The 19,512-nt window shown below is 51.3% G+C and overlaps 1 protein-coding gene across 1 annotated transcript in view; it reads right to left on the minus strand.

The window, feature by feature from the left end:
* LOC138246383 (tetraspanin-4-like) overlaps positions 1-19,512 on the minus strand; it is a 156,823-nt gene that overhangs the window by 14,680 nt on the left and 122,631 nt on the right. The window contains exon 6 of the mRNA XM_069200952.1: positions 5,076-5,204. Within this exon, the coding sequence (XP_069057053.1) occupies positions 5,076-5,204 (129 nt within the window). The remainder of the gene's footprint in view (positions 1-5,075; positions 5,205-19,512) is intronic.

Raw genomic sequence — 19,512 nt, forward strand, 5'->3', positions numbered from 1 at the left:
AATGCATACACAGGCTCCTAGGGGAAACAGCCTAAACAATGACTCCTGAACAATGAGCTGCGTTGTCCACGAAAAAGGAACGCTTTGGTGAACAACGACTCTGTTTTTCTCTGCCTTAACCATGCATGTCTGGAACAACAAACATGCAAGGTTAAGGCAGAGGAAAACAGACTCAGGATCTGGACAGGATGCGGTCAGGTAAGTGGGGTGGGTTGGGGGTAGTTTTAGTGTTATGGGGCAAGGCTGGGAGGTCAGGTAGTTTTAATTTTTTAGGGGCGGACTGGGGGGTCGGGGTAATTTCAGGTTTTGGAGGTGGAGGGGTCATATTAGTTTCAGTTTTAGGGGTGTGGATGGGGACGTTGCAGTAGTTTTAGGGGCGAGGTCGTGGTAGTTTTAGTTTTTAGGGGCGGGGGTGTGGAGTCGCAGTAGTTTTAGGTGAGGGGGATGGGGGTCAGGGTAGTTTTAGTTTTTAGGGGCAGGGTAGGTGTAGTTTAAGTTTTAGGGGTGGAGTTGAGGGGCTGTGGTGGTTTTAGGGGCAGTGGGTCGGGTAGTTTTAGTTTTTAGGTGCGGGGTCGGGGGTTGCGGTAGTTTTAGGGGTGGGGTCTCAGGGTAGTTTTAGTTTTTAGGGGTGGGGTGAGGGTTGGTAGTTTTAGTTTTTAGCGGCGGGTGGGTCGGGGTAGTTTCAGTTTTTAGGGGCAGGGGTGGGGGTTGAGGTAGGATTGTTTTTAGGGGTGGTGGTAGGGGGTCGGGGTAGGATTGTTTTAGGGGCGGGTGGGAGGTAGCATGTTGGAATCATGCATGCCGTTCCACGCATGCTTTTACCAGGCATGCTTTTACAACGAAAAATGGTTGTTAAGGCATGCATGGTAAAGGTATTCATGGTAACAACTCGATCGTTGTTCTGACCGCGTTGTTCAGGCATGCGTGGTTCCATTGTATATTTGTCTCCTGGTCAAAAAAGAAGTGTTGTTTTATTCTGCGCCGACCAAACATGGTGCTACTCCCATGCTGAAATCTGCATGAGAGCAGCTCCTGTATTGATTAGATTTGTTGGCTCTAAGGCTCTTCCTCACTTCACTGATGTCACCTACCTCTGTGGTGTGTTCTGGGAACAGTTGTGGGGAGTGTGTCTTAGCACATGCCTGCTTGTTGCGGGACCCTTCCAGTAAGAAACTAAAGTGTTTTGTTTATTTTTGTATATAATCGTATTTTTGATTATTTAAGAAATTGCCTGCAAGCAAACATCCCAAATCAGCGCATGGCAGCTGAACATGGGTGGTGGAGTAAATGAAAAAGCCCACTGGCGGCCGGTAATTTTAGGACGGAGGGGGGTTGGCGGGACGCACATACTCACTCGCACTCATTCATTCACAAACATGCGCGCACATGCACATCCATTCACAACACTCATTATCAGACATTCAAACATACACGCGCCATTCATTTAAAAACACATACAGACACGTACCTTCAGCTCAGCCTCTATGGTCCCAGGAGGGTTCGGACTGCTGTCTTACCTCATTGGATGACCTTAGGCAGCAGTCCCAACTTTGTCACAGAGTGGGATGGGGTCAGTGAGACTGCTGACCCCACTCCACTCTGTGACAAGGTGTCACTGATTGACACTCGCCCTGGGTGCTTCAGGACCTAAACCTGAAGCTCCCAGGTCAGAATCATTGGGTGACGCTTCCGTCGTCACCGAGGAGGGGGGGCTTCAAGGCACCTTTGCTGAGCTGAGGAGGTCACGCCCGTAGGAGCTGTGACCTCTTCAGCCCAGCAAAGTTCATCTCAGGCAGCCAGAAGCCTGCGCAAATTGCGCATGTCTTGCTCCTGGCTGCCTGATCTGAAAATGAAGAGTGTCTTTTAGGCTGACCTTAGCACAGACTAACAGGCAGTCTTCATGAGGGGCAAAAGGTGAGGGGGCGTGGCCCCTCAGCCCCAAAGGCTGAAAAAGCCCTGGATTCGTAATAGTTTTTCACTTGACTGCAGCCGGCAATAACGGCGAGAGCAGCTGGAGATATAAGCGCCTCTGTCTGTGTGCCTGTGATGAGCACAGAGCGTCTCCCTGACCGAGCTCCGACACTTTTGGCACTTTGACATTCTGAAGCAGGCGAGTAGACGAACCCTGAAGGTCTGAGCATGGCTACTGCTTCAGCACAGCAATGCACATGCTGGGATATCGAATAAAGCCATTCGTACTGTCTCTGCAGATGGGGTTATGTTTTCTCTCCCCCACCAACCTCTGTAATCCAATGACAGGTGGACAAGTCAGCAAGCTGTCACTGCGGAGTAAGCTGAAGTCAGCGTCGGGGAGGCGGCAGTGGCCACTTCAGTCTTTACACAAGTCAGTGTGCAATACATATGAGCAGAGGTCAACAGTGCCTTCTCCGAAGACACCAACCGGATGGTGGTCCCGGAAGCTGATGTCAGTAAGTACTTTTGTTGTTAACACAGTTTCCTTGGCATGTATGCATTCGCCGCGAGCCCTGAGACCTGCTGTTGCTGATTCGCCTCACCACTTTCAGATGTCACTAACCACCACTGCTCTGTGGGTCACATGCAAAAGTCAGTGAAGTAGGTGGCAGGGCAGTGTGTGATGTTTGCAGTATGCAGCAGTTACAACAGTGTGCAAGAGTCACAACTCTGGGTCACATGCAACAGTCAGTGAAATAGGTGAGAAAGTGTGATATCTGCAGTACACAGCATTTACAGCAGTGTGCAAGAATCACAACTATGTGCCATATATAGTGTGGGATGTTTGCACTATGAAGCAATTACAGCAGTGTACAAGAGTCACAACTCTGTGTCACATGCCACAGTCAATGAACTAGGTGATAGTCAAGGCAGTGTGCAATTGTAGTATGCAGCAATTACAGCAGTGTGCAAGAGTCTCAACTCTGTGGGTCATATGCCACAGTCAGTGAAGTAGGTGATAGTCAAGGCAGTGTGCAATTTTAGTATGCAGCAATTACAACAGTGTGCAAGAGTCTCAACTCTGTGGGTCACAAGCAACAGTCAGTGAAGTAGGCGGCAGGTCAGTGTATGATGTTTTCAGTATGCAGCAGTTACAAGTGTGTGCCATATGTGACAGTGAAATGTGCAAAGGCCAATGCACAGTGTGGCAGACGATGTAAAGTGAGGCAGTGCAGTGTCAATCACTGTAGTATGTGACAGTCCGCGGTAGGGGTGACAGTAAGGTGTGTGTCTTTCAGTGTAGGTTTCAACTGCAAGTACAGCGCAGGTCATATTGCAGTGTGTGACAATACGTTCAGTGTCCAAAAACCAGTTCAGGTTGTAACAGCCAGTGCAATATGTGTCAGCTCAATATGAGAAAATGATGGCCAGTGGTGTGCACAACAGACAGTGCTGTGAAGAGTGATGGCTGGGAAGTGTGACTGTCAGCTTTGTGTATATCTTACTGTACTGGGTGCTAAGTCAGTTCAGTGAAGAGTGACAGTAAGTGCAGTGACTGACAGCTTTTTGTACATCTGAGTGTTCAGCAGTCAGTGCAGTGAAGAGTCACGCTAAGTGCAGTGCATGGCTGTCCTCATTACGTGTATCTTTCAGTACTGGGTGCAGGAGTCAGTGCAGCGAAGCGTGATGGTAAGTGCAGTGTGTGACTGTCAGCTTTATGTATATCCTTCAGTGTGCACAGCAGTCAGTGCAGTGAACAGTGATGGTAAGTGCAGTGTGTGTGACTCATCTTTATGTCTTTCAGTGTGCACCACAGACAGAGCTGTGAAGAGTGATGGCTGTGAAGTGTGGCTGTCAGCTTTGCGTATATCTCGCTGTACTGGGTGCTCAGTCATTGCAGTGAAGAGTGACAGTAAGTGCAGTGACTGACAGCTTTATGTACATCTCAGTGTCCAGTACTCAGTGCAGCGAAGAGTGACGGTAAGTGCAGTGCTTGACTTTCCTTCTTATGTGTACCTTTCAGTACTGGATGCAGGAGTCAGTGTAGTAAACAGTGATGGTAAGTGCAGTGTGTGACTGTCACCTTTATGAATGTCATTGTGTGCAGTCGGTGCAGTGAAGAGTGATGTTAAGTGCAGTGTGTGACTGTCACCTTTATGAATGTCATTGTGTGCAGTCGGTGCAGTGAAGAGTGATGTTAAGTGCAGTGTGTGACTGTCAGCTTTATGAATAACATTGTGTCCAGTCAGTGCAGCGAAGAGTGACGGTAAGTGCAGTGCTTGACTTTCCTTTTTATGTGTACCTTTCAGTACTGGATGAAGGAGTCAGTGTAGTAAACAGTTATGGTAAGTGCAGTGTGTGACTGTCACCTTTATGAATGTCATTGTTTGCAGTCGGTGCAGTGAAGAGTGATGTTAAGTGCAGTGTGTGACTGTCAGCTTTATGAATATCACTGTCTCCAGTCAGTTCAGTACAGAGTGATGTTAAGTGCAGGGCATGGCTGACATCTTTGTGTATACCTATCTCTCAGTACTGGGTGCAGCAGTCGGTGTAGTAGAGAGTATTGGTAAATGCAGTGTGTGACTGTCAGCTTTATGAATAACATTGTGTCCAGTCAGTGCAGTACAGAGTGATGTTAAGTGCAGGGCATGGCTTTCAGCTTTGTGTATACGTATCTCCCAGTAATGGTTGCAGCAGTCGGTGGAGTAAAGAGTGACGTTAAGTGAAGTGTGAGACAGTCACTCTGCACTGCACTGACTGCTGCACACTGAAAGATATACTTAAAGCAGACGAAGTGCAGTGCATGGCTGTCTCCGTTATGTATATCTTTCAGCACTGGGTGCTGCAGCCATTTCAGTGGGAAGTGAGGATAAGTGCAGTGAGTCATTGTCAGCTTTATGAATATCTTTCAGTGTGCAGCAGTTAGTGCAGTGGTGAGTGACAGTAAGTGCAGTGTGTGACTGTCACCTTCATATACAGCTTTCGGCGCTGTGACCATGATGATGGTTAGAATTATCTCAAATTCAGTGCTGCTTGGGGCAGTAAATGCTGTGTGTAAGAGTGAGGGTAACAGTGAGTGCAGTGCGCGGCAGTGTTCTCTCACTCAGTACGTCAGTGACTGACAGTGTCCTCAGTGCCAGGATACAATTTATCATACTCACTCTCTTCCACCAGGCTTCACTGTCTGACGTGCACGTGTCGGTGAGTTCCATGCAGCAGGACTTGGGCACGGAGATTTTACCAGTCTCATCTTCCCAATCTGCGTAACCTCTGACCCCACAGCAGTGGAACTAAATAAACAAGAGAGGCGAGGACAGTGAGAGCCGGAAGCCAAAACAGAGCTAAGGAAAGCATTACATCATTTCACAACATTCAGCTCAGTAACGTAGCAAGAATGCCATAGGCCTTGGTGCTAGCAAGAAAATGCCCCTTTTGGCTGCTGTTGGGTTTGGAAAATACAGCAGCTATCAAGGTTCAGTGTGCCCCTCCGGGCTCTGGGCCCCGGTGCACTGCACCTGCTGCACCTGAGGTAACTCAGCCCCTGATGTAGCCACTTCTTCTAATAGCGAGACTGGAGAAAGATATCACATGTATGGCTAAAATATCTCGCCTGACCCTTTGAAGCACGCACAACGCGCACATACTGGCACATACAAAGGCCTTCTCTACTCACCATTGGTCCTACAGACACTCCCCCCTCCGCCTGACCTACATATGGATGCCTGACCTCGGCTGTGTATTGCATATTGCATGCTTTCACTCGGAGTTTTCTGTGTACGAAAGTTCGTGCTTGTAACTTGTCTGTCTCTATATGAGGCACCTGGGATTCCTTCTGGAGCTCGGATGGTCCGCTTTGATGTTCACACTGTGGTCGAGAGTACGGGCATTTATACAGAGTGCCTGATTTCTTCATTTTTCGTCAACAATAACAATTGCCCAGGCATCCTATCATTATGGCACTGAAGCAACTTAGCCTTTTGTACACTAGGTCTGGGGCAAATTCTCTACTGCATTGATCTAAGTTGCTTGTTGGTGTTTGCTTTGGTGCACCTTCTTTTCCACCCTGCTCCATCCCCCTACCATCAGTTCCCACGCTCCCTCTCTTCTTTGCCCCTATGCTGCATGCACCCTGCTCCGTCCCCCTACCACCAGTTCCCACGCTCCCTCTCTTCTTCGCCCCTATGCTGCATTGCACCCTGCTCCATCCCCCTACCACCAGTTCCCACGCTCCCTCTCTTCTTTGCCCCTATGCTGCATTGCACCCTGCTCCGCCCCCCTACCACCAATTCCCACGCTCCCTCTCTTCTTCGCCCCTGTGCTGCATGCACCCTGCTCCATCCCCCTACCACCAGTTCCCACGCTCCCTCTCTTCTTCGCCCCTATGCTGCATTGCACCCTGCTCCGCCCCCCTACCATCAGTTCCCACACTCCCTCTCTTCTTTGCCCCTATGCTGCATTGCACCATGCTCCGCCCCCTACCACGAGTTCCCACGCTTACTCTCTTCTTTGCCCCATGCTGCATTGCACCCTGCTCCGTCCCCCTACCACCAGTTCCCACGCTCCCTCTCTTCTTTGCCCCTATGCTGCATGCACCCTGCTCTGTCCCCTTACTACCAGTTCCCACGCTCCTCTCTTCTTTGACCCTATGCTGCATGCACCCTGTTTCGTCCCCCTGCTAAAGGTTCCCACGCTTCCTCTCTTCTTTGCCCCTATGCTGCATGCACCCTGCTCCGTCCTCCTACTACCAGTTCCCACGCTCCCTCTCTTCTTTGCCCCTATGCTGCATTGCACCCTGCTCCGTCCCCCTACCACCAGTTCCCACGCTCCCTCTCTTCTTTGCCCCTATGCTGCATTGCAAGCTGCTCCGTCCCCCTACCACCAGTTCCAACACTCCCACTCTTCTTTGCCCCTATGCTGCATTGCACCCTGCTCCGTCCTCCTACCACCAGTTCCCACGCTCCCTCTCTTCTTTGCCCCTATGCTGCATTGCACCCTGCTCCGTCCTCCTACCACCAGTTCCCACGCTCCATCTCTTCTTTGCCCCTATGCTGCATTGCACCCTGCTCCGTCCCCCTACCACCAGTTCCCACTCTCCCTCTCTTCTTTGCCGCTATGCTGCATTGCACCCTGCGCCGTCCTCCTACCACCAGTTTCCACGCTCCCTCTCTTCTTGGCCCCTATGATTCATGCACCCTGCTCCGTCCCCTTACTACCAGTTCCCACGCTCCCCACTTCTTTGCCCCTATGCTGCATGCGCCCTGCTCGTCCCCCTACTACCAGTTCCCACGCTCCCTCTCTTCTTTGCCCTTATGCTGCATGCGCCCTGCTCGGTCCTCCTACTACCACTTCCCACGCTGCCTCTCTTCTTTGCCCCTATGCTGCATTGCCCCCTGCTCCGTCCCCCTACTACCAGTTCCCACGCTCCCTCTCTTCTTTGCCCCTATGCTGCATTGCACCCTGCTCTGTCCTCCTACTACCAGTTCCCACGCTCCCTCTCTTCTTTGCCCCTATGCTGCATTGCACCCTGCTCTGTCTCCCTACCACCAGTTCCCACGCTCCCTCTCTTCTTTGCCCCTATGGTGCACTGCACCCTACTCCGTCCCCCTACTACCAGTTCCCACGCTTCCTCTCTTCTTTGCCCCTATGCTGCATTGCCCCCTGCTCCGTCCCCCTACTACCAGTTCCCACGCTCCCTCTCTTCTTTGCCCCTATGCTGCATTGCACCCTGCTCTGTTTCCCTACCACCAGTTCCCACGCTCCCTCTCTTCTTTGCCCCTATGTTGCACTGCACCCTGCTCCGTCCCCCTACTACCAGTTCCCACGCTCCGTCTCTTCTTTGCCCCTATGCTGCATTGCACCCTGCTCCGTCCTCCTACCACCAGTTCCCACGCTCCCTCTCTTCTTTGCCCCTATGCTGCATGCACCCTGCTCTTTCCCCTTACTACCAGTTCCCACGCTCCTCTCTTCTTTGCCCCTATGCTGCATGCACCCTGTTCCGTCCCCCTGCTAGAAGTTCCCACGCTTCCTCTCTTCTTTGCCCCTATGCTGCATGCACCCTGCTCCGTCCTCCTACTACCAGTTCCCACGCTCCCTCTCTTCTTTGTCCCTATGCTGCATTGCACCCTGCTCCGTACCCCTACCACCAGTTCCCTCCCTCCCTCTCTTCTTTGCCCCTATGCTGCATTGCATCCTGCTCCGTCCCCCTACCACCAGTTCCCACGCTCCCTCTCTTCTTTGTCCAATTCCCCTTTGCTGCATGCACCCTGCTCCGTCCCCTACTACCAGTTCCCACACTCCCCTCTTCTTTGCCCCTATGCTGCATTGCATCCTGCTCCGTCCCCCTACCACCAGTTCCCACGCTCCCTCTCTTTTTTGCCCAATTCCCCTTTGCTGCATTGCACCCTGCTCCGACCCTCTACTACCAGTTCCTACGCTCCCTCTCTTCTTTGTCCAATTCCCCTTTGCTGCATGCACCCTGCTCCGTCCCCCTACTACCAGTTCCCATGCTCCCTCTTCTTAGCCCCTATGCTGCATTGCATCCTGCTCCGTCCCCCTACAACCAGTTCCCACGCTCCCTCTCTTCTTTGCCCCTATGCTGCATTGCACCCTGCTCCGTCGCCTACCACCAGTTCCCATGCTCCCTCTCTTCTTTGCCCCTATGCTGCATCCACCCTGCTCCGTCCCCCTACTATCAGTTCCCACGCTCCCTCTCTTCTTCATCCCCATGCTGCATTGCACCCTGCGCTGGCCCCCTACTACCAGTTCCCACACTCCCTCTCTTCTTTGCCCAATTCCCCTTTGCTGCATTGCACCCAGCTCCGTCCCTCTACTACTAGTTCCCACGCTCAGTCTCTTCTTTGTCCAATTCCCCTTTGCTGCATGCACCCTGCTCCGTCCCGTACTACCAGTTCCCACGCTCCCCTCTTCTTTGCCCCTATGCTGCATTGCATCCTGCTCCGTCCCCCTACAACCAGTTCCCACGCTCCCTCTCTTCTTTGCCCCTATGCTGCATTGCACTCTGCTCCGTCGCCTACCACCAGTTCCCACACTCCCTCTCTTCTTTGCCCCTATGCTGCATGCACCCTTCTCCGTCTCCCTACTATCAGTTCCCACGCTCCCTCTCTTCTTCGCCCCTATGCTGCAATGCACCCAGCGCTGTCCCCCTACTACCAGTTCCCACGCTCCCTCTCTTCTTTGCCCCTATGTTGCATGCACCCTGCTCCGTCCCCTTACTACCAGTTCCCACGTTCCCCTCTTCTTTGCCCCTATGCTGCATGCACCCTGCTCCTTCCCCCTACTACCAGTTCCCACGCTCCCACTTCTTTGCCCCTATACTGCATGCACCCTGCTCGTCCCCCTACTACCAGTTCCCATGCTCCCTCTCTTCTTTGCCCTTATGCTGCCTGCGCCCTGCTCTGTCCTCCTACTACCAGTTCCCACGCTCCCTCTCTTCTTTGCCCCTATGCTGCATTGCACCCTGCTCCGTCCCCCTACTACCAGTTCCCACGCTCCCTCTCTTCTTTGCCCCCATGCTGCATTGCACCCTGCTCTGTCTCCCTACCACCAGTTCCCACGCTCCCTCTCTTCTTTGCCCCCATGCTGCATTGCACCCTGCTCTGTCTCCCTACCACCAGTTCCCACGCTCCCTCTCTTCTTTGCCCCTATGTTGCACTGCACCCTGCTCTGTCCCCCTACTACCAGTTCCCACGCTCCTTCTCTTCTTTGGCCCATTGCTGCATTGCATCCTGCTCCGTCCCCTACCACCAGTTCCCACGCTCCCTCTCTTCTTTGCCCCTATGCTGCATTGCACCCTGCTCCGTACCCCTACCACCAGTTCTCACCCTCCCTCTCTTTGCCCCTATGCTGCATTGCATCCTGCTCCGTCCCCCTACCACCAGTTCCCACGCTCCCTCTCTTCTTTGTCCAATTCCCCTTTGCTGCATGCACCCTGCTCGTCCCCTACTACCAGTTCCCACGCTCCCCTCTTCTTTGCCCCTATTCTGCATTGCATCCTGCTCCGTCCCCCTACCACCAGTTCCCACGCTCCCTCTCTTTTTTGCCCAATTCCCCTTTGCTGCATTGCACCCTGCTCCGACCCTCTACTACCAGTTCCCACGCTCCCTCTCTTCTTTGCCCCTATGCTGCATTGCACCCTGCTCCGTCCTCCTACTACCAGTTCCCACGCTGCCTCTCTTCTTTGCCCCCATGCTGCATTGCACCCTGCTCTGTCTCCCTACCACCAGTTCCCACGCTCCCTCTCTTCTTTGCCCCTATGTTGCACTGCACCCTGCTCTGTCGCCTACCACCAGTTCCCACGCTCCCTCTCTTCTTTGCCCCTATGCTGCATCCAACCTGCTCCGCCCCCCTACTATCAGTTCCCACGCTCCTTCTCTTCTTCACCCCCATGCTGCATTGCACCCTGCGCTGTCCCCCTACTACCAGTTCCCACACTCCCTCTCTTCTTTGCCCAATTCCCCTTTGCTGCATTGCACCCTGCTCCGTCCCTCTACTACCAGTTCCCACACTCCGTCTCTTCTTTGTCCAATTCCCCTTTGCTGCATGCACCCTGCTCCGTCCCCTACTACCAGTTCCCACGCTCCCCTCTTCTTTGCCCCTATGCTGCACTGCATCCTGCTCCGTCCCCCTACAACCAGTTACTGTAGGAGGCTGGACTGGCTTGTAGTGAGTACCAAGGGGTACTTGCACCTTGCACCAGGCCCAGTTATCCCTTATTAGTGTATAGGGTGTCTAGCAGCTTAGGCTGATAGATAATGGTAGCTTAGCAGAGCAGCTTAGGCTGAACTAGGAGACGTGTGAAGCTACTACAGTACCACTTAGTGTCATATGCACAATATCATAAGAAAACACAATACACAGTTATACTAAAAATAAAGGTACTTTATTTTTATGACAATATGCCAAAGTATCTTAGAGTGTACCCTCAGTGAGAGGATAGGAAATATACACAAGATATATGTACACAATACCAAAAATATGCAGTATAGTCTTAGAAAACAGTGCAAACAATGTATAGTTACAATAGGATGCAATGGGGACACATAGGGATAGGGGCAACACAAACCATATACTCCAAAAGTGGAATGCGAACCACGAATGGACCCCAAACCTATGTGACCTTGTAGAGGGTCGCTGGGACTATTAGAAAATAGTGAGAGTTAGAAAAATAACCCTCCCCAAGACCCTGAAAAGTGAGTGCAAAGTGCACTAAAGTTCCCCCAAGGACAAAGAAGTCGTGATAGAGGAATAATGCAGGAAAGACACAAACTAACAATGCAACAACGATGGATTTCCAATCTAGGGTACCTGTGGAACAAGGGGACCAAGTCCAAATGTCACTAGCAAGTCGGAGATGGGCATATGCCCAGGAAATGCCAGCTGTGGGTGCAAAGAAGCTTCTACTGGACAGAAGAAGCAGAGGTTTCTGCAGGAACGAAAAGGGCTAGAGACTTCCCCTTTGGTGGACGGATCCCTCTCGCCGTGGAGAGTCGTGCAGAAGTGTTTTCCCGCCGAAAGAACGGCAACAAGCCTTGCTAGCTGCAAATCGTGCGGTTAGCGTTTTTGGACGCTGCTATGGCCCAGGCGGGACCAGGAGGTTGCAAATTGGACCAGGAGGTAGAGGGGACGTCGAGCAAGACAAGGAGCCCTCTCAGCAGCAGGTAGCACCCGGAGAAGTGCCAGAAACAGGCACTGCGAGGATGCGTGAAACGGTGCTCACCCGAAGTCGCACAAAGAAGTCCCACGTCGCCGGAGAACAACTTAGGAGGTCGTGCAATGCAGGTTAGAGTGCCGTGGACTCAGGCTGGACTGTGCACAAAGGATTTCCACTGGAAGTGCACGGAGGCCGGAGTAGCTGCAAAAGTCGCGGTTCCCAGCAATGCAGTCTAGCAAGGTGAGGCAAGGACTTACCTCCACCAAACTTGGACTGAAGAGTCACTGGACTGTGGGGGTCACTTGGACAGAGTTGCTGGATTCGAGGGACCTCGCTCGTCGTGCTGAGAGGAGACCCAAGGGACCGGTAATGCAGCTTTTTGGTGCCTGCGGTTGCAGGGGGAAGATTCCGTCGACCCACGGGAGATTTCTTCGGAGCTTCTAGTGCAGAGAGGAGGCAGACTACTCCCACAGCATGCACCACCAGGAAAACAGTCGAGAAGGCGGCAGGATCAGCGTTACAGAGTTGCAGTAGTCGTCTTTGCTACTATGTTGCAGTTTTGCAGGCTTCCAGCGCGGTCAGCAGTCGATTCCTTGGCAGAAGGTGAAGAGAGAGATGCAGAGGAACTCGGATGAGCTCTTGCACTCGTTATCTAAAGTTTCCCCAGAGACAGAGACCCTAAATAGCCAGAAAAGAGGGTTTGGCTACCTAGGAGAGAGGATAGGCTACTAACACCTGAAGGAGCCTATCAGAAGGAGTCTCTGACGTCACCTGGTGGCACTGGCCACTCAGAGCAGTCCAGTGTGCCAGCAGCACCTCTGTTTCCAAGATGGCAGAGGTCTGGAGCACACTGGAGGAGCTCTGGGCACCTCCCAGGGGAGGTACAGGTCAGGGGAGTGGTCACTCCCCTTTCCTTTGTCCAGTTTCGCGCCAGAGCAGGGCTAAGGGGTCCCCTGAACCGGTGTAGACTGGCTTATGCAGAATTGGGCACATCTGTGCCCAACAAAGCATTTCCAGAGGCTGGGGGAGGCTACTCCTCCCCCGCCTTCACACCATTTTCCAAAGGGAGAGGGTGTAACACCCTCTCTCAGAGGAAGTCCTTTGTTCTGCCATCCTGGGCCAGGCCTGGCTGGACCCCAGGAGGGCAGATGCCTGTCTGAGGGGTTGGCAGCAGCAGAAGCTTCAGTGAAACCCCAGGAAGGGCAGTTTGGCAGTACCAGGGTCTGTGCTACAGACCACTGGGATCATGGGATTGTGCCAACTATGCCAGGATGGTATAGAGGGGGCAATTCCATGATCATAGACATGTTACATGGCCATATTCGGAGTTACCATTGTGAAGCTACATATAGGTAGTGACCTATATGTAGTGCACGCGTGTAATGGTGTCCCCGCACTCACAAAGTCCGGGGAATTGGCCCTGAACAATGTGGGGGCACCTTGGCTAGTGCCAGGGTGCCCTCACACTAAGTAACTTTGCACCTAACCTTTACCGGGTAAAGGTTAGACATATAGGTGACTTATAAGTTACTTAAGTGCAGTGTAAAATGGCTGTGAAATAACGTGGACGTTATTTCACTCAGGCTGCAGTGGCAGGCCTGTGTAAGAATTGTCAGAGCTCCCTATGGGTGGCAAAAGAAATGCTGCAGCCCATAGGGATCTCCTGGAACCCCAATACCCTGGGTACCTCAGTACCATATACTAGGGAATTATAAGGGTGTTCCAGTAAGCCAATGTAAATTGGTAAAAATGGTCACTAGCCTGTTAGTGACAATTTGGAAAGAAATGAGAGAGCATAACCACTGAGGTTCTGGTTAGCAGAGCCTCAGTGAGACAGTTAGGCACTACACAGGGAACACACACATATAGGCCACAAACTTAGGAGCACTGGGGTCCTGACTAGCAGGGTCCCAGTGACACATAACAAACATACTGAAAACATAGGGTTTTCACTATGAGCACTGGGCCCTGGCTGGCAGGATCCCAGTGAGACAGTGAAAACACCCTGACATACACTCACAAACAGGCCAAAAGTGGGGGTAACAAGGCTAGAAAGAGGCTACTTTCTCACAGTTACCACGCTCCCTCTCTTCTTTGCCCCTATGCTGCATTGCACCCTGCTCCGTCGCCTACCACCAGTTCCCACGCTCCCTCTCTTCTTTGCCCCTATGCTGCATGCACCCTGCTCTGTCCCCCTACTATCAGTTCCCACGCTCCCTCTCTTCTTCGCCCCTATGCTGCATTGCACCCTGCGCTGTCCCCCTACTACCAGTTCCCACGCTCCCTCTCTTCTTTGCCCCTATGTTGCATGCACCCTGCTCCGTCCCCTTACTACCAGTTCCCACGCTCCCCTCTTCTTTGCCCCTATGCTGCATGCACCCTGCTCCTTCCCCCTACTACCAGTTCCCACGCTCCCTCTCTTCTTTGCCCCAATGCAGCATTGCATCCTGCTCTGTCCCCCTACTACCAGTTCACACACTCCCTCTCTTCTTTGCCCCTATGCTGCATTGCACCCTGCTCCATTCTCCTTCCAGCCTCCTGCCACCCCTTTCTCCAACCATGCATGCATCAAGGCCAGTTGAACACACTGCACTTTAGCATGCCTTGAATACACAGAACCTCACTGCCAGACTACAGTTACACATAACCAACCAACGGCAGGCTTTCCTGAATGCCACAACCATGGAGTGAATGAATCGCTGGAGATATCTGTGTGCAGCAGGGAGAAGAGACTCTTGAAGAGATTGCACCAGAGATGTGTTAAGCCATGGGCAAAGTAGGCTCTGGCCCGGGGCCTCCTGATATACCCAGCTCTGTTCTGCAGAGTCTTGCCCTGAAGACCTTGAATAATTCATAAACAGATTGTTTTGTTTTAAATACATTTTCCTTTCATTTATTTTTTAATGTGGATTGTTGGAAATGGCCCTTTTTGCAGGGTCATCCCCAGTCTTTTTGCCTCCTTCCTCCTATTTTTTCGGACCTGTTTTTGTTGGCTTTAGGACTCTGGGCACTTTACCACTGCTAACCAGTGCTAAAGGGCATATGCTCTCTGTGTAAAGTGTACTGTTGATTGGTTTATCCATGATTTATTCACTGGTATGTCCCTAGTAAAGGGCAATAGAGGTGCCCAGGGCCTGTAAATCAAATGCTACTAGTGGGCCTGCAGCACTTGTTGTGCCACCCACATTAGTAGCCCTGTCACTGCAGTCTCTGTGTGTGCAGATTAAACTGCCAATTCGACTTGGCAAATGTACCCACTTGCCAGGCCTAAACCTTCCCTTCCACTACATGTCAGGAACCCCTAAGGTAGGCCCTAGGTAGACCCAGGGGCAGGGTGCAGTGTATGTATAAGGTAGGGCATATACTAGTGTGCTTTATATGTCCTAACAGTGAAATAATGCCAAATTCAGTTTTCACTGTGCAAGGTCTATCTCTCTCAAAGGTTAACATGGGGGCTGCCTTTAAATATCCTTAAAGCGCAGATTCTCTTTGAGAGCAGATACAAATTTGGAGTTTAGGGTCTCTGAGCTCACAATTTAAGAATGCATCTTTTAGTGAAGTTGGTTTTTAGATTGTTAGTTTGAAAATGCCACTTTTATAAAAAAAAATAGTAGGCATTTTCTTGCTTAATCCATTCTGTGACTCTGCCTGTTTGTGGATTCCCCGTCTGGGTCAGGTTGACAGTTGGACTGTTCACACCTCTCCTCTAGAAAGGGACACAAAGGGGGCTGGGGTGTAGCCTGCATATCTTGATTAGCCATCTGTGCTGGAGGGGAGGAGAGGAGACGTCACTCACACCTGAAAGGACTGTGCCTGCCCTCACATTATGCCGTCTCCGACCCCCTGGTGAGTGTCTGGGGCCTGGCCTGGACAAGGAAGGATCTTGCAAACTCTTGAGACTTCTTTGAAGTTTGCCAACTTCAAAGGCAGACCTGGGTATAAGAAGAAGACCCAAAACCCCAGACTTTTAGAATCTTTCGGAATCAAAAGGAACCTCTGCCAAGGAACTTCTGCCCAGGAGACGAGATGAAGAGCTGAAGGAGGAGTACTGTCCCTTTGCTGTGTTGCTTTGCTGGACTGGCCTGCAGTTGCTGCTTCTGCCTAAAAAGAGTGCAAAGGGTAAAATGTGCTGTGTGTCCTGCTTGAGAAAGTTCTCCAAGGGCTTGAAGTAGAGCTTGCCTCCTGTTGGAAGTCTCAGGGACACCAAAGACTTCAGTTTCCTCGACCTGTAGCACTGGGAACTGTGTGTTTTGTGCTGCTCAAGAGGAGAAACCACTGTGACGCCGCCAACTACGTCGCTGTCCTGCACCGTGACCTGCCGATGCCGCAGGGAGTCCATTGCTCCACATCGCACAGCGACCCTGGTCTCACCAAAACCGTCATCGGGCGACCTCACTGAGCCGCTGCTTGCACCGCGAGCTGTGGGCCCCGCACTCTGGCATCGCCTGCTCACACCGCAGGCTGGGCATCCCCGACGACGACGCTCCTGTTGACACCGGCGCCGCTGCCTGCCCTGTGGCCACCACTCGTGAGGTACAGGAAGCACCGTCCTGTCCCACACCGCAGCCCCGGTCCACTGGCGCCAGCATCATCGACTCCTGTGTCGTCACCAGGCATCCTGCCTGCACCGTGGCCTGTGGACACCGCTCGTGAGGGTCATGAAGCACCGTCCCATCCCGCACCGCTGGCCTGGGCCTACCGACGACAGCGCTTCAGCAATGACACTGCTGCCTGCACTGTGACTTGTGGACACCGCACGTCGCAGCCCTGGTCTCACTGACGCCGCTGGACGCCGTCACCGAGCCGCTGCCTGCACCATGACCTGTGGGCACCGCACGTCGTATCGTCCCGCTTCGCACCGCAGCCCCGATGCCATCCACTCCGGCGCACCTGACTTCATCAGCCTGGAGTTCGATCCGCAACTAATGTGACCTCAGGGGCCCGACGACTCCCGCACCCACTCCGGAACTGACACCGCTACATCAGCGACGTTGCTCTCCGGAGCTCACCGTGAGGATCACGATGCCCTGCAAATCGAAGGTACTGTTTGCGGGCCTTACCGACACCGTAGCTTGCCCGCAACGCCGCAGCCGGCCTGAACTGTTGGTTTTGTTGATCACAATGCCGTGATTGCCCCAGGTGGAGCTATCGACTTCGAGGAACTGTATTTTTGAGTAAATCTTGCAGAATTCATATTTTTATTACTGTATGTTGGATTTTTATCGGATTTGGTCTTGTTTTACACGGATACATATTTGCTATTTTCTAAAACTGGTGTGGTGTCCTTTTGTAGTGTTTTCACTGTATTACTGTGTGTTTTGAGCAAATTCTTTACACATTACTTCTGAGATAAGCCTGACTGCTCGTGCTAAGCTACCAAGGGGGTAAGCAGGGGTTATCTGAGCTGGGTATCTTGCTTACCCTGACTAGAGTGAGGGTCCCTACTTGTAAACTGACTGCCAACTAGAGACCCCATTTCTAACATGCATGCTTTGTATAACCCTGCACCATTGAAGGCCTACAGACCATGAGAAGCTTAGGGCCGTATTTATACTCCGTTTGCGCTGAATTTGCGTCGTTTTTTTCGACGCAAATTCGACGCTAAACTAACGCCAACTAACGCCATATTTATACTATGGCGTTAGAGGCGTATAGCGCCAAAGTTCCCGGAATGTGCGTCATTTTTTAGCGTGAACCCCTTCCTTGCGTTAATGATATGCAAGGGAGGCGTTCCCGTCTAAAAAATGACTCCCAGGCCTTTACGTGGTATTTATACTCCCGGGCAAAAGAGACGCCCGGGAGTGGGCGTGGCTAAAAACGGCGCATTTGCGCCGCTTTTTAACGCCTGGGTCAGGCATGGCGTTAAGGGACAAGTGGGCTCAAAATGAGCCCAGAGTGCCCTCCCCTGCCCCCAGGGACCCCCCCTGCCACCCTTGCCCACCCCAGGAGGACACCCAAGGCTGGAGGGACCCACCCCAGGGACATTCTGGTAAGTTCAGGTAAGTATTTTTTTTTTTTTTTAAATAATTTTTTTTGGCATAGGGGGCCTGATTTGTGCCCCCCTACATGCCACTATGCCCAATGACCATGCCCAGGGGACAGAAGTCCCCTGGGCATGGCCATTGGGCAAGGGGGCATGACTCCTATCTTTACAATGATAGGAGTCATGTTGATGGGGGATGGGCGTCGAAAATAAATGGCGCAAGTCGGGTTACGATGATTTTTTCGACGTAACCTGACTTGCCCCATTTTAAGACGCCCATGCGCCATTTTCCCCCTACGCCGGCGCTGCCTGGTGTACGTGGTTTTTCTCGCGCACACCAGGCAGCGCCGGTCTGCTTGCGCCGGCTAACGCCATTCAATAAATACGGCGCCCGCATGGCGCTTCAGAATGGCGTTAGCCGGCGCAAAACTTTTTGACGCTAAACTGCGTTAGCGCAGTTTAGCGTCAAAAAGTATAAATATGGGCCTTAGGCTCTACACTACCACAGAACGTGCCAGGGATAGCTCAATTCTAAGATGCATGTCTGGCATATTATTTTTGGGACATGTCTGGCCCCATACAGCAGTAATGGAGGCATCTGATTTTTAAGCAAGATATGCTGTTGAAAGCCCTTTGCATGGTTACAAGAGAGCAAAGTTGCACTTAAGTAATTTACAATTGCATCTGTATTGTGCCGCATACCCTTGACAAAGCACCGTAACACCGTCATTGGAAGGTTTGCGCTAATCTACATTTAGGACCAGGAGTGAGAGGTCTCTGGGGGTGAAAACCGACTCTGATTCATTGCTACAGTCGGAAATTAAATTCCACTGCAAGCACGTCCTTTCCCAGTGACGAAGGTATGAGTTCTCTCTGTTTATTTGAACCTATGCTTGTGGAACATACAAAACTTAAAGTCAAAGAAGTTACCAATAATGGAGCCCCAGAAATTATATGTCCAGGGTGAGATTTAAGAACTCATTATTATCAGCTTGCAATAACTCGTGAATTTATTTAAATACCTGCTTGAAGTACTACCAAAGCCTTTTTCCTATTCTACACTAACACACATTTTAAACATACTGCCAATTTATATTTCAGAACTGTAAATGGCACATTTAGCCTGGGTGTTAAGTAAAAGCAGCCTCGTTTTGAATGTGGCGTATAAAAGTGAGAGACCGCGGATTCGGGGAAGTCAGCTTTGCACTATACACCACTGTCTCTTCTTTTTAAGGACAGTCACTTTCTTCTCATGATGAGCAGTATAAAAAAAGTGAAAAGGTAAAGCAAATTTACCATTCTGTGCTCCAGCACTTCAGACAAAGAAGCGTTGGTCCGCTGCGTTGCAAATCCGCATTTAGACAATTTTTCCTCTTGAATTATTTTTGGCATTAAACATGTATTATACTTCCATGGGCTTCTTTTAACGTGTTCTCTTTCACAGAATATTATTGAAGGGACATCTCTGATTAATGCATAGACTACTCTACAAAATGCACGCAGTCCTCATTGTTCTTCAGTGGTAAATAAGGTGCCACTGTGTAAAGGATTCTGGCCAATGTTGAGTTGCTATTTCAATGAGGATAAGCGCCACTGTTGAAAGGCGAAAGACCTAATTATGCAAAGTTTAGTTAAGGCGAGAAAACAAACCAGAGGCAAGAGCTGTTTTGAATAACTATAAAATCCAGTGATTTAATTCAGAACTAGGCCAAGGGTTGAAAGTGATACCCAGGAGGGGATTAAAAGACGTTTATTGCGCAGACAGCCGAGCTATGGTTGCAACACCAAAAGGAATGACAAAAAAAAATCTTGAAAAGACTGAGCTCTGATAATCGTGTTATTAGGTCTAATGCAGAAGTTTTGATTTACACTTTGCACTCTGACTATATGAAGAAATAAAGTCACTGGATGTGCCTAAAGTATCGATGTCTCGTCATAAAAGTCT

This window comes from Pleurodeles waltl, chromosome 7 (assembly GCF_031143425.1).
Source record: "Pleurodeles waltl isolate 20211129_DDA chromosome 7, aPleWal1.hap1.20221129, whole genome shotgun sequence".
NCBI lineage: Eukaryota > Metazoa > Chordata > Amphibia > Caudata > Salamandridae > Pleurodeles > Pleurodeles waltl.